This window comes from Neoarthrinium moseri (genome assembly GCF_022829205.1).
Source record: "Neoarthrinium moseri strain CBS 164.80 chromosome Unknown scaffold34_Wmoseri_CBS_16480, whole genome shotgun sequence".
NCBI classification, from domain to species: Eukaryota; Fungi; Ascomycota; class Sordariomycetes; order Amphisphaeriales; family Apiosporaceae; genus Neoarthrinium; species Neoarthrinium moseri.
In genome coordinates this window covers 1-13,576 of record NW_026055148.1, presented here as the reverse complement: position 1 = coordinate 13,576, position 13,576 = coordinate 1, and the positions used below count along the sequence as shown (strand labels likewise).

Below are 13,576 nucleotides of genomic sequence, written 5' to 3'. Positions count from 1 at the left end.
TGATATGCAGTGTAATTCTAATTCTCTCCTTCTCTCGCATTTACCCTCGTGACGCTCACTTGGAGAGCAGAAGCACTCGTCTCCTTCCTACTCAATACAGCTTGACTAATATAAAAAGCTCCTGTCAGGCCATTCACCGGCACTCATAACCGTGGCTGTGGAAGAGTTCCGGAGCCATGATGGGTGTCTCGCAGCCCCCGCAGCCCCCTCACATCACGACATTGAGACTCTATTCTTCGATGCCGCCGCGGCGCCAGAACTTGCCCGCGCCCAGGCCCTTGGCTGCGTCCGTCTTGCCCCTTGGTCTCCCGTGGGGCTTCCTAGCCATCTCGTCCGTACGATCGCTCGCGTTCCCCTAGAACGCACTCAGATCCAGCGGCACGCTGCTGCCCCTTCCAGCCCGGTACTTCTTGGCCCCGCCCTGGAACGGCCGCGGCTTCGGCAGCTGGGCCTCGTCGGTGAAGCGCCACCGCTTGTCCTCGACCACGAACCGCCCGCCGCCGCCGCCGCCGCCCGGGCTCGCAAAGCCTGCCGTCGAGCTAGACCTGGTCGGCGAGGGCGACTTGGTGCTACCGTTGTGCGACAGCGTGTAGGCGCTGGGGTCCAACATGGAGGTGCGAAGGTTTGAAGCTGCGCGCGGCCGGCTGGGTGGAGCAGCGGGTGGAGGCGGCGCTGACGAAGGTGGCGAGGGAGCGGCTGCCGGGGGCGGCGGTGGAGGAGCTGGAGGCGCAGCTGATGGTGACGAACCGCCTGATGCGCGGATGGCAGCTTGGAGGGCGATATTTTGCGACACCCCATTTCCTGGGGGAGGAGGCGGGGGTTGTGACCTCGCGGGGGCTGGAGGCGGCGCCGAAGGCAGAGCTGGAGCTGATGACGGTGGCGGCGGAGGGGGAGCTGGCGGGGCCGGCGCTGAGACTGGTGGAGGAGGAGGTGCACCTGGTACAGGTGGTGCCCCTGACGGCTTGCGAGAGCCAGGCGGGGGCGGCGGCTTCTTGCCTAGGGGTAAGGGCGGAGGCGCCTTCATGGACGCCGAGGACATAGGCCGCGGGACATCACTTGGGGTCTTCCTCAAGTTCGCTATCGACGGAAGGGACGGCAGTCCTCCGGGTGCAGGTGGAACCGGCCGGCCGGGGATCGCGGGAGCAGCTCCGCCCGGTGGTTTGGGGGCACCGAAGGATGGTGGTTTCGGAGCCGATGATCGTTTTGTTGCTTCCGAGTCCGAAAGATATGAAGCTCCGCTATCCGCTGTTCGATCGGGTCAGTATTTGTGCAGGCTGGCGTGAGGTATGGGGAGAACCTACCACCTGTATTCACACCACCGCCGCGCTTCTTCAGCTTCGGCATGCCGCTGGCGAACAGGCCTCCCAACTGTGGTGCCGAATCTGTCGCTACTGCCGCTGCCGCGCCGCTATCTCGGCTCCCTTGGTCACTGTTGCTCCGTAATCTGCTACCTCCAGGCACGGGCGGAGCCAAGCCTGGGACCGGTGGTGCTCCTCCTATCGGGGGAGCCGCCCCTCCGCCAGACGGTGCCGAAACCAGCGGTGCCGATCGATCGTTCGTAACGGCCTTCTTGAGGGCCCTGCCCTTCTGGATATCGCCGAGCAATGCGCCCTGTCGACTGTCAGCTTGCCGGATAACCCCGGGATCTCGGGCGCACACATACACGTCCTGCGCCGGTCACAGCTTTCTTAGATGGTAGACCCCCCGGGGGCGGAGGAGGGGGAGGTGGTGGTGGCCCTCCCATGCCCGGCGGGGGCGGCGGGGGAGGTGGTGGAGGAGGCGGCATGTTGAAGCCTCAAGCTTGGAGCTCGTCGGCAGGAATCGTAGAGCTGTGGTGCTGGTGCTGGTGCTGGTGCTGGTGCTAATGCGATGCTGATGTCGCGTGGGCGCCCGGCCGGACTGCGCTCGATCACCAGAGCTGTCTCCACGAGCGGTTCGGGGTCGTGGAATGGGGCGGATAAGAAATGAATAATGCAATTGCGTCCGCTATACGATGCAAAATTGAGGCCGTTGTCTGGTCCTGGAGCAGGCTGCATCCACGAGGCCAAGTCGCACGTTGTCGAGTGAGTGAAGGAATGCCGACAGCTCACTGGCTTTCGAGGCCCGACGTTGAAGCCTGGCCCGCAGCCCGTTGGCGGCGCTGGCGGCGGCGGACCCTCACTTCAGCCGCGTGTCGTCACTGCGTGTGGCGCAGTCAACCTGCGCATGTCTGGTCAGGCAGCGGGCCTTGGCGCTGGCGGGTTCAGGGTCGCCCCAAGGGCCCATCTTCACACGCTTCCAGTCTTGGAGACAGCGCGTGCGTATCGAATAATGTCTTCGACACGCACAAATGAATCAGAGCGTACCGAGTAACTTGGTAGATAGTTGGAGTTGGGCATGTGACTTGATCAAACCTCCATGCAGATCAGTAATACAGTATGCATCGCTTCGAGGTACCTAGGTCTGCTAAGGCTATGCTCTCTGGTTACTGTACATACTCACACATGCATGCATAGCATAGAAGGATTGCCACAATCAGAGACCCAATCGGTTGTGTCTACGCAGGCTCCACAGGAAGCTCGCGTGATGGGTAGACAACTCTTGGATCGAGCCTCGTCACGGGCTTTCGTGATCGACATGCTATACTATACAACCGTACTTTTGTTGTCTAGCGACACGCCCTCTCTATCGGACAAGTTTCCGGGCCATTATGCCATAATGCTTCCCGTCACTCCATCGCATCCCGTTTCAGGCACGGATATGGACAAAAGACAGACGGGTAGTCTTGGGATTGGCTTGGCCGCCCTAGTGGTCTGGGCAGCCCATTGATGACTCGAAATGCTCAGCACAGTCCCCCCCCCTGCTGTCGATCAACTCACCTGGAACCCCTTGGGGACCTTCAAGTGGAAACATCCCAGAACCGTGCTCTCGTGAGTCGTGGGAAGTCTGGTAAGGGCAACGGGGTGCTGCAAATAGTCTATCGCTAGCGTTTACGATGCGCGATTGCCTCCAGAGTCCTTACCAATAATGGGGGGGTCTTGCAAACCCTACTGCCTTGCCTTGGTGGCTTATTGCAAACTGGTCTGCATGTTTCCCGGTCGAGTTCCGAAAGCTTGCAAACCTGGTAGGCAAGAGCGGTTGTAGGTGCTGCCAAAAGCCTTGAGTCCCATTGGCCACCCTGTCAGCCCAATACTATGTAGTATGCATCATGCTGTGTAGTACTGGATGGCAATTGGACCCCGCCGACCCTGGTACATACGTACAGTACTTTAGGTATCTTAACGTGCCGGGGGCAGGCCTAGAGCTGCCGAGCAGCCCATCCGCCAGGTACCTAGATACCTGGGTAGCTGGGGCTCTAATTGGACAATCCCCGGGGCAGGAATTTTCCACCGCAGCTCAGGCTCCCCACGCGCATTGGAACTCCAGACGAGAGATCGCGTCACTTCACAGCCTCCTGTCAAACCAGTCTACCGTGAATCTTTCCTCCCCGCCGAGCACCTCCCGCCCCGGCCTACACTACACGACATCGACGCTTCCGCTCGTCTTTCCCCGCGCGCCAATGTCGCCCGCGGCTTTGGGCATGTCCACCGCCGTGCGCCGACCCGCGCTCGCCCCCAGACAGGGTCCTGTCTGCCTCATCTGCGACGCCCTAACGGTGCGACGCCCGAACAGAGCCAAGGCTGCATTCACCACGCGGAGCGTTTCCAGACCTCGGCCTTTACTGCTTCGAGCCGCGCGAGGCACCAGTCTCGGCGTGCCCACGACCACAGAGAAGCAGCGATGGCTGGCATCTGCCACAAGCGGCCGCTCACGCCAAAGCTCCGCAGCCGTACAGCAAACGGTCGAGGAGACGCAGAGCAGGCGATCGTCGACCCCCACCGTTGGGGGCCAGGAGCTCATGTCCCTTACGAACATGCTGGCCTACGTTGAAAACAGCAAGTCCAAGGTTACGAACCACAGAGGCATTCCGTCCGAGAAGGACGTGGCTGCCGCTCTGCAAGCTTGCAAGGTGGTCGCCGACTACATCACAGACGAGTCGTTACGGCCTCAGATCAGTCACATGGTGAACGAGTTGGATTCGACTGCCTCGAATCTGCTGTCGCTGGACGCCAGCAGTCGCAAAGCCTCCCGATCGGCATCGCAAGCGCCCGTTGCCACTGCTGGAGGCGTGGGCATCACCGCCCAGCTCAAGCAGCTGATCGACAAAATCTCACAGGCGGCTTACGAAACGGTCGCCCACCCAACCGTCTTTATCACGCCAAGCCTCCTCCAGCAGTACGTCCATGCTCAAGCCAGTTTGAATAGGCCCGAGACGCTACCACGAGTGTTCCAAATGTACGCTTCAAAACCCATGGCTCGCGAAGAGTCAGGGTCAATCCAGTATACGAAACCAAACCCCAACAAGGCCGCACACGCTATAGATCCAAAAGTAGCTGAGACGGCCCTCGATTCTGCGATCGAGGCCAAGAATCTGGATGCGGCAGTTGGTATCATCGAAAATAGCTACACGACCCCGGCCTTCATCCGATCCAAGCTGCTGCGCAAAGGTCTAGCACCCGGCATCACCTTTGCCGCGACCCCGGTGGCAGCCTACGCACTGGCGAGGAGCTTCTCGGTCTTCCAGGATGCCATGGACACCGCTACTGCAACCAACGTGGCTTTTGCCGGCATATTAGCCTACGTGGGCTTCACAGCTTCCATAGGCATCGTATCAGCGACGACGGCCAATGACCAGATGAAGCGGGTCACGTGGGCCCCTGGCGTAGCTCTCCGGATGCGCTGGATCCGGGAAGAAGAGAGGGCCGCGTTGGACAGGGTAGCCTGCGCATGGGGCTTCAGTGAGAAATGGCGCCAAGGCGAAGAAGAAGGGCCCGAGTGGGACTCTCTCCGCGAGTACATTGGGCAGAAAGGGATGGTGCTAGACCGGACCGAGCTAATGGAGGGCATGGAGTAGAGGTAGATCTCGAAGCTTAATAAAACGCCACATGAAAGCAGCCGCACACCCTTACCGCGGGAAGCTCCAGGGGCTCCTTGATGGCATTTTCCAAGCTCCACGATGGATGGAGAAACCCCCACGTCGCTGACGTCCCAACTGAGTCCCGACGAAATGTTGCCTGGGGTAGGGGTATGCCGCCCAGTCGGCTCCATCCATGGTATACTATTCACTTGGCACATTGCGACGACAAACATTTGTCACACCTAATAACTCCACAAGTGACGACAGATTCGATTCAGAAACAATCACCATTCCTTTGTCTTCTGTTTTTCTGTTTTCGCCCCGCCTGGAGGTTCGCGACCTTCGGGCCCGCTAAGCTGCCACAAACTCTGTGTTCTTCTTGTGGCTGAGTTGTTCTCTTCACCAGTGACACACAACTGGAGCAACTGCATTACAAGTGCCGTCGCGCTATCGAGCACGCTCCAGGTCGATTCTCGCCAAGGGTGATCGACAGTATTGTTTCACTCCGCCTCAACCGCCAAGCCAAGAGCCCTATCATCTATCACGATGCTAGTCAAGCAAATCAGAGAAGGCAATCTTACTGCCTTATCTCGCTCCTGCCGTCATCTGCAACACTATTCTGCCACTATCCACCCTCTGGCCCGCCTGGGCAATGTACCCTGTCCGTGAACGAGCCCCGAGAAGGTTCTCAAGGTTTCACAGTGCCGTGGAATTACGCTTTTCCCGTAAGGCTCATTCACTGGCCCCTGGCAAGCCTGGGCAGCTACTTGCTAATTACACGGCCTGTTTGACCAGTGTACTTGATCGCCCATAGACAGTGCACCTCCTCTGAGAGTCGAAAATACATATCTGCGTCGTCCCTCTCTCTTTCTGACTAGAAAATTATTCATATCGAGACCATTCTTATTTCCACCAATACTATTCCTCACCATTGGCAATACCCTTAACTTTTCGATTATCCCCTTTGATATTCAACGAGGTCTCTGCCCAAAGGTCTAGCATTATTTTTTTTAAATTGAGTATTATTCTTGTCTTTGAAGAACACTAGTATCCCTCGAGACAGGACTATACCTAGCATGGCCGGCTTTCAACCTGTCGACGAAGAACAATGCGTTCACTATGCACATTTCACAAGCAACCTCAACCGGATCCATTTTGATGCCCTCTATTGGTCGTTGTTCGTCTTCGTGATCGGAATTTTGTTCGTAGCATCATGGATATACCAGTCGTAAGTAGTGGCTCTCGCTCCTCGCGTCATCACACGTTATCTGCATCTCCTTAATGCAACCCCAGAAAGAGCATCGATGGACTAACGCGCCGGCCAGAGTTATGAAATACGCCGAAGACCCTGACTTCGATAAAAAGGAGTTGAGGAGGAAACTCAGAATCGCAATGGCATATTCGACAGCGCTGTTCTTCATCGCCGGCGTCGCCGTGGTGATGGAGGTCTACTGTCTGCTGGCCCTGCAGTTCTGCGAAGGCGAGGATCTCATGTCGCTATACTGGTCAACGTGGACCATGCTGCAACTAGGCTCGGAGATCGCTGTATTGGGTGTCGTGCTGGCATTATACCACGCACTCACCGACATCAGACACCCGTACGTTATCCATCTACTTCCCAGGACAGCCATGATCCTACCTGCCGATTCCCAAGATACCAAAGAACACGTTGCTGACCAATATCACACAGAAAATGGGCCCTCGCGCTCGGTACCCCAGTCCTGGTCGTTGCCGGCTTCGGCCACCTGTTCCCGATCCTGGCCAAGAAGGCACACCTGAAGTTCAAGTTCCACCGCGCGGAGAGGAGGCGGTCGCGGAGCGGCTCGCAGTCGGACCTGACCAACCAGAAGACGACCAGCTCGTCGGCGACGAGCATCAAGCAGGAGGTCGAGGAGCGGTCGCGGGCCAACAGCACGGCGCCGACAGCCCAGGCGCCCCGGGCCCAGCTGCTGCAGCTCTCGTCGCGCGCGAGCCCCTGCGTCGTCACCTTCGAGATCGACGTCGGCGGCCACGACGACGTCGTCAGCAAGTGGCCCAGCTTCCTGGGCATCCGGGACGGCAAGGCCCTCATCCAGGCCACGGTGCGCCGCGAGCACGGCGAGGACTACGACGTGGAGGCGCAGCGGCCGGCGTAAGGGGAGTTGGGGCAACAAGTGGATATATTAAGGTCGGAGCATGGTTTTACTGGTTTTTGTGCTTTGTTATGAGAAGGAATGTCGTTTTCACTATTCTGGTGTTGATTACGGAATTGGAATTGTAAGCGAAAAGCGAGACCCCAATGGAAGGGGGTTATTACGGCGTTTATGGGAGGTTCACATTTACACAGTCCACGGACGGATGGGTTGGTTCACGAAGTGATGCTGAGACTTGGACGGAAAGCATCGAGCGTAGACCTGGCATCTCTTAGATAGGAGCGATATGTGATATCTGACTTGTACAAATTCCGAAGACTATCGATGACTATGGATCAGATTCAATGCTATTTCAGATGGTTCTCTATCGAATTTCTACGTGAAGATCTGGACCCTCGAATCGCTCACCATGAACAAATGCCCTTGATGCAGGCAACGGGCATCCATGATCAGTACTGCGCACAGTCGCTAGAACAGGGTTACAACTCCCAGGAGAGTCGGACAGAGCGGGCGCGGCGAGCGACCCCGACTCCTCTACTCTGGCAACACAGTGCTCACTCTAGGCAGTCTGACTCACCGTAACAACTCATCCAGGACTAGAGGGAGACTATGCCGTCGTATCATACGCACTACCTCCATAGCAGAGAATCTGGGCAAACGTCCCTCCCTCCTCCTCCCGGCCTAGCCGGATAGATCGTGACGGGCTACCAAGAGGGCCTAAAGCCGGGATCCGCACGTGCGCGCCCCCTGCCTCCCTGCCCATCTCCTCTTCCATCCGCCATCTGCCGGCGCGGCGGCGCGGGATAGGCTGGGACTGGCGCTCTGTGAAACGCTAAAAGGCACGCCGCAGGGCTGGGCAGGCTTGCGAATCTTTTTCGTTTCTGCGCTTTTGTTTTGCTCTCTGTACGCCGCACTGAATGGGGGGGGGGGGGCTGTGTGTTTGTCTCTTATCGACGGCGAGAGCCGCGACAGCGTTGCAGCACATGAGATCGCCAGGATGGATGAGGCCCATCCCGGCACCTTGGGCGCGGGACCCGATTCCCTGTCGCAATACTACACCCTCTATACGTTCATATATCCACACGGCTGCTACTTCCGGAGGGACCCGAGATGAGAGCGTGGGTCGTTTGATTGATGTGATTCGCTCTAGATTGTTTTTCTCCTTTTCCTCGTCTCTGCCGTAGAGTTTATTGATGAGTTGGGTTGGGTTGGGAGAGAAGAGAGTTGAGTTCCACTTTTTCGTGCCCAGCCTATGCCCAGACGTCGCCAAGGACGCCTCAGTTGAGACTTTGAGAGAGTAATACGGCTCCGGAGCGGTGTCAATGAGACTACGGTTGTTGCTTTTGTGGGCCAGATTGTCGTCAGCATTTGGTTCATCGCAAGCCCAGAGACACAGTCTCGGTGTCTTGAGGTCTTGGGGGAGCGCTACGGGGAAAATCCCCAGCTTCGTAGTATTCCACGTCATTAATCCATTATTATCGGCCCTAGATAGACTATGCACACCAACAACTGTGGGCCTATTGGTCGACCAGTGTTCACGATTAATCACGCTACAGACTGTCATGGCTAATGATCGCATAGGATCTGCTGGCAAAGTGTGTTGCACTGCCCGGTGGAACACATGGAAACGCGTACGTAGGGGTTGAATAGTCTCTGGATTGATTGCTCAGCCAAGGAAGTTGGTCGCAGTCCCAAGACTTTTCACCCAAGAGTCTAAGCTTTTGCAATTGCCGATCGCCCTACGCCAAGCCAATTCATCTATCGGGATTCCTCCGCAATGAAAGTCTAATCAGATTCTTTGAGCTTCTGCGACTGAAGCAGCATACCAAGGCGGAGAACAGACTGTCTGCCTCCCTGCGGTCCTGCGGGCAGCTCGGGGCAGTGCTGGGCAAGGCACATCACATCATACATAGGTATTGGAAACCTTTTGAGTTAGGCAATCTGCAGCTGCCGGCGATGGGCTGCGCATATCTATGCATCGGATGTACAATCAAAGGAGAGGCCAAGCCGGATAGACCGTTGGTTGATTGCAAGTAGATTAGGAGTGCTGCTGAGAAGCCATTTACACCTTCCCTGCACGGCCTACTTGGAGTATCTCGCCGGTCAGCCGATCATCGCTGCGCAGGACTGGCCAGCCCGTGCCATCGGCCTTGGACAGGTTGACCTCTAACTTAGTGCCAAAGATCTTGAACGTGCTCTTTTCGGGATCGATTTTACCGTAGAGCGGCACGTCGGCCTTGTACCTCTTGGGGGTCGCGTCGCTCGTCACTAGATCGAGGAGCATTGTCTGGGCCTGAAACTTGACCGTTGACTTGGGGCTGTCGATCTTCTTGAGGAAGAATGACGCGATGACCGTGCTGGGCGTCTGGTAGTAGTCGTGCCGCACAGTGTCCAGCGTCTCCTCTGCGCTAGGACTCTTCTTCTTATCCTCACCGGAGCCGATGAATAGATGTCTTGGCGATGTCTTGCAGCCTTCGATCCGCATGAACTCGTCAAACTCCAAGACGCGCCGCTTGCAGCAGCTGTACCCTTTGCTCCCCTCGTGGAAGATGGGGGCGCCGGGGTGGTGTACGCACTGCTCGTCGTCAGACCGGGCCTGTCCCTTCTTGTAGGTAGCATGGCAGCCCTTGCGCCTGCAGGTCTTGCCGTCGGGGATCTCGAGCGACGGCTCGTCGTCCTCGGACTCTGGCGGAGGGGGCGGGGCAGTGGGTGCCGGCTGCGGCGTCAAGGGCGCACGTGAAGGCACGTTGGACGGGACCTCGGACAGTTTCGAGGCGAGAGATTGGTTCGTCGCCTCCACGGCTGCAGCATCCCCCGTCTTCTTCTCGACCTCGGGCGGGACGTCTGTGGTGCTGTGCTTGCCCTCGGTGCAGGGCGGGATCGTGAGGAACTCGTCAAAGGTCAGGACTCTGGGCTTGCAGCATTTCCAGCCTGGCGCAACTTCCTTAGCATCTAGACTAGAATCCAAGCCCCCCTCCGCGCACCGGGCAGTCGCCGCAGGAGTGCGAGGGACCTTGAGGGCCCGCGACGTTGATGGGGTCCCGCAGCTACGGCGGCTTACCTTTCTGCCCCTCATGGAAGACCGGCGGACCAGGGTGATACGTGCACACCTCGTCCGGGTCGGTGTACATCTTGCCGCAGCCCTTGTGCACGCATTTCTGGGCCATCGTGACGAGCTGGATCGCCTTGCCAGGAAAGGTTGGAGAATCTGGCTCGGTCGGAGGACTGCGGTGCTGGTGAAATGGTTTCGAGGATGGAGATGCCAGGGTGCAGACAGCTTCGACGGGATTCGGACGTTGGAGGGACCAAATCTTCACCGCCTGCCCTGCCGGGAGGATGACATCGGTCAGCCTCAACCTTGGAAGTCGACCAGGGGTTGGGGTTGGGAGGCTCTGCCCTCTGCGTGGATTTGGGGAAAGTCGGGGTCGGGGGGGCCAAAGAAGAGAGGGTCTCCTGCAAGGAACCCGCATTGGAAAACGCGTTTGCCGGGTCGGGACGTCCACCGTCGTACGATACCGAGGGCTCGGTATTGCATGAATCAACTGCGTGCTCAGCTTTTTGACTACAATTTCTCCTGATGTTGAATTCCTGGCTTCCTCTTGACCTACCAGCTCGACTTGTCCTAAACATCGGCGACCTGTCGTCTCGCCGAAATGCGCCTCACTAGCAGGCTGCTCCAACACGCCTGCCGCATAACTCTCTTCACGCGGGAGAATTGTGGGCTATGTACTCAGGCAAGATCCGTCCTCTCGGATGTCTGGGACCAGCGTCCCTTCGAATTCAAAGAGATTGATATTGTTAAATCCGAGTCAATACCTCGGTGGCGCGACCTGTACGATTTCGATGTCCCAGTGGTCTGTACTTACATATTCCTTCGAGAGATTATAGACAGCCTGCTGACTTCACCCTGATTAGATCCATGTCTCTAAGGCTACCGCGCCAGAAGAACAGCCGCAGAGCGCCTCCAAGGCCGTCAAGCTCATGCATCGGTTTACCACCGATGAGGTTCAATCTAAAATGGATGCCGTTGAGAAGGCTTAACCTCGCATCGCTGAGGGCAAAAGTCCCTTATCAGGAAGTACGCATTTGCAGTAAGAGACTCTAGTGCAGTAAGAGCTGATTCGGCACTCGTCGACCTGGATGCGCAAAGAAGACAGATAAATAGGGACCCATGGTGACCACTGGTACACCCTTAGACACGGGCGGGTGGCAAAAAGCTGTGGTTGTTCCGCTGCTCCAACAGTCAAACAAACGGGTGTCAATATGTGGCTTTCCTGTCTGCTAGGAGTGAAGCCGGTGTTCATAGTGCACTGAAGGCGACCTGTAGGGTCCAGGTCTCCTCGTATTCAGACTAGACACCTTTGGTCAATAGCTTGTTCTATTTATCCCAATAGCGAAACAACTACTTCTAACACTGCGATACTTGAGTCGAACACTGGACGGCATCACGAAATCTTATGCCACAAAATTTCGCTAGGATGACAACATCATACCATACAGTGCCCGCTGCTCCAGAGACTTGGCACAGCGGGACAGACTGCACGTAGGAATCTCACATAATTCCTCGAGTTTCACCTGCGCAGCAAACCTGATTCATCCTTCTGATGCTCTGATACGCCTCATTCTGAATCCTTGGATACTCGGTCTCCAACGCCCCGTGCTTCTCACTTGACGTTCGAGATAACGTTGCTCGATTACTTCCAGGCTGTGGCCCTTCGTTTCGTACATGAACAGAGCACACACAATGGTGGTGAACAGCGAACAGAAAGCGAAGAAGTAATAAGCCCCAAAGGACGACGATGAAATGAATACCGGCGTCGTCAGGGCCACGACATAGTTTGCGAGCTGCAGCATTCAGTATCACCGGATTATCAACTCTAGACGTGAATAAAGGTCATGGCACTTACCCAATTACTCCCCTGACCGAGACTCGCTCCGCTGCTCCTAGTCTTCCTCGGTAGGCTCTCAATCAAGAAGGCCCGTATGCCGATTGCCCACGTCGCATTGAAAACCAATGCGAACAAGTAGATACTGACAATGACGACCCACCTTCCCGCACCGCTATCAGCGTGCACCTCGCCCGCGGCGTACATGGAACCCATGAGAAGCATGAGAAAGAAGATTGAGGCGCCACCCACCAGTGTGGATGTTTTTCGGCCCCATCGGTCGGCGAACAGCGTTGCTGGCACAGTAACAGCCATGATCAGAAGGGCGGATACACCGGAGGCTAGAAAGCTGGCTTGGCTGGAGGAGACGCCAGCTTGCTGCAGCAGGATCGGTGCGTACTGTGACAGTACGGGTTAGCAAATTCTCAATCAGTCCTGCATATAACGCATGTAGTTCATATCCCACGGCTCCTACAAGCCCGGTGTATGTCCTTAGGGGCAGGTGATAGCACTGACTGCAAGTAAGAGATATATTAGTCTTTTCGTATTCACTGATTTTGGGGGAACAGATTCATCAATGTCTGTTGTAGATACTTTGAAAGTCTAGTTCAAATGCCGTGTAATTCCAACTAGATGCATCAAGAGTATTGCGAAAGGAGACAATACGGGACGTTGGGAATACTGACCATAAAGAACCCCATCAATGCCGCTGAACTGTTGCATCGCCATTATGAAACAGCCGAATACGGTGCGCGCACGAAAGGGTTTTGAGAAAGCCTCGCGAAATTCGATTGCCGTCTGCCGTAGATTATGCCAGAACGACAGGTCCGGCGAATGTTCCAGTCCTGAAACAGCGAGTGTCAAGAGCTCAGCCTGCTCGTCGTCATCCAAACCAAGCATCGCAATGATAGTCCTTGCTTGCTCAGGTCGGCCTTTGGCAAACAGCCAGCGCGGACTGGGAGGCACTAGCCCGCACAACGCAGCATTTGCAAAGGCCAGGAATGCTTGTATTGCGATAGGCAAACGCCAGCTGATCGATCCCTGAAGACTGGCGGTTCCATAAGAGATGAAGAACCCGGCTACTAGTCCGAGAGTGATCATGAATTGAGGAATGGAGGCGATGATACCTCTGACCTTCGCTGGAGAAATCTCACACACGTGTACGTACACGGTACTCAAAAAGATACCCTCTCCAACGCCTTTTATCAGTCGGCCAACGATAAATATGCCAAGCTGAGACGACGCAGCTTCCACCACTGCGCCGAGACCAAACACCACAGAGCCAATGGCGATCATCCGGGTCCGTCCATAGCGATCAGCTAGGATACCAGCCACGAGAGCTGCCAAAACACCCGGTAGTAGAATGGATGAGACTATCACACCATGCATGGTCGATGAGAATTCGCCAAATGTTTTTACAAAGGAGTCCATGGTGGTTACCGGCCCTATTGTGCCGGTATCCATCCTGTATTGACTTAGCCAGAGATGCAGTTGAGAAATTGCCCACCATCACTCACCCAAAGACCATTGCATTGCAAGCTGTCACAATCGAGGCGCTGAGCCAGAGAGGCACGCCTTTCACTAAACCAAGGATCGCCATAGTGAGAAAGCCTAGTAGGGGG

The 13,576-nt window shown here is 56.4% G+C and overlaps 6 protein-coding genes across 6 annotated transcripts; 3 read left to right on the top strand and 3 right to left on the bottom strand.

Annotated features, from left to right (window-relative positions):
- Positions 1 to 355: 355 nt before the first annotated feature.
- On the bottom strand, positions 356 to 1,744 carry JN550_008196 (uncharacterized protein; the record flags this gene model as incomplete). Its single annotated transcript, XM_049320131.1, has 3 exons — positions 356 to 1,245; positions 1,302 to 1,611; positions 1,664 to 1,744. The coding sequence occupies 3 exons, from the start codon at positions 1,742 to 1,744 to the stop codon at positions 356 to 358; spliced, it is 1,281 nt and encodes a 426-aa protein (XP_049169709.1).
- Positions 1,745 to 3,187: 1,443 nt separating this feature from the next.
- On the top strand, positions 3,188 to 4,933 carry JN550_008195 (uncharacterized protein; the record flags this gene model as incomplete). The annotated part of the gene is made up of 1 exon (XM_049320130.1): positions 3,188 to 4,933. The coding sequence occupies one exon, from the start codon at positions 3,188 to 3,190 to the stop codon at positions 4,931 to 4,933; it is 1,746 nt and encodes a 581-aa protein (XP_049169708.1).
- A 1,079-nt stretch (positions 4,934 to 6,012) lies between these two features.
- On the top strand, positions 6,013 to 7,071 carry JN550_008194 (uncharacterized protein; the record flags this gene model as incomplete). The annotated part of the gene is made up of 3 exons (XM_049320129.1): positions 6,013 to 6,164; positions 6,262 to 6,534; positions 6,627 to 7,071. 3 exons carry the CDS (start codon positions 6,013 to 6,015, stop codon positions 7,069 to 7,071), a joined length of 870 nt encoding a protein of 289 aa, XP_049169707.1.
- A 2,059-nt stretch (positions 7,072 to 9,130) lies between these two features.
- JN550_008193 (uncharacterized protein) lies at positions 9,131 to 10,235 on the bottom strand (the record flags this gene model as incomplete). The annotated part of the gene is made up of 2 exons (XM_049320128.1): positions 9,131 to 9,999; positions 10,130 to 10,235. The coding sequence occupies 2 exons, from the start codon at positions 10,233 to 10,235 to the stop codon at positions 9,131 to 9,133; spliced, it is 975 nt and encodes a 324-aa protein (XP_049169706.1).
- A 486-nt stretch (positions 10,236 to 10,721) lies between these two features.
- On the top strand, positions 10,722 to 11,109 carry JN550_008192 (uncharacterized protein; the record flags this gene model as incomplete). Its single annotated transcript, XM_049320127.1, has 2 exons — positions 10,722 to 10,922; positions 10,984 to 11,109. The coding sequence occupies 2 exons, from the start codon at positions 10,722 to 10,724 to the stop codon at positions 11,107 to 11,109; spliced, it is 327 nt and encodes a 108-aa protein (XP_049169705.1).
- A 552-nt stretch (positions 11,110 to 11,661) lies between these two features.
- Positions 11,662 to 13,554, bottom strand: JN550_008191 (uncharacterized protein; the record flags this gene model as incomplete). The annotated part of the gene is made up of 4 exons (XM_049320126.1): positions 11,662 to 11,913; positions 11,976 to 12,353; positions 12,651 to 13,419; positions 13,472 to 13,554. 4 exons carry the CDS (start codon positions 13,552 to 13,554, stop codon positions 11,662 to 11,664), a joined length of 1,482 nt encoding a protein of 493 aa, XP_049169704.1.
- Positions 13,555 to 13,576: the final 22 nt, after the last annotated feature.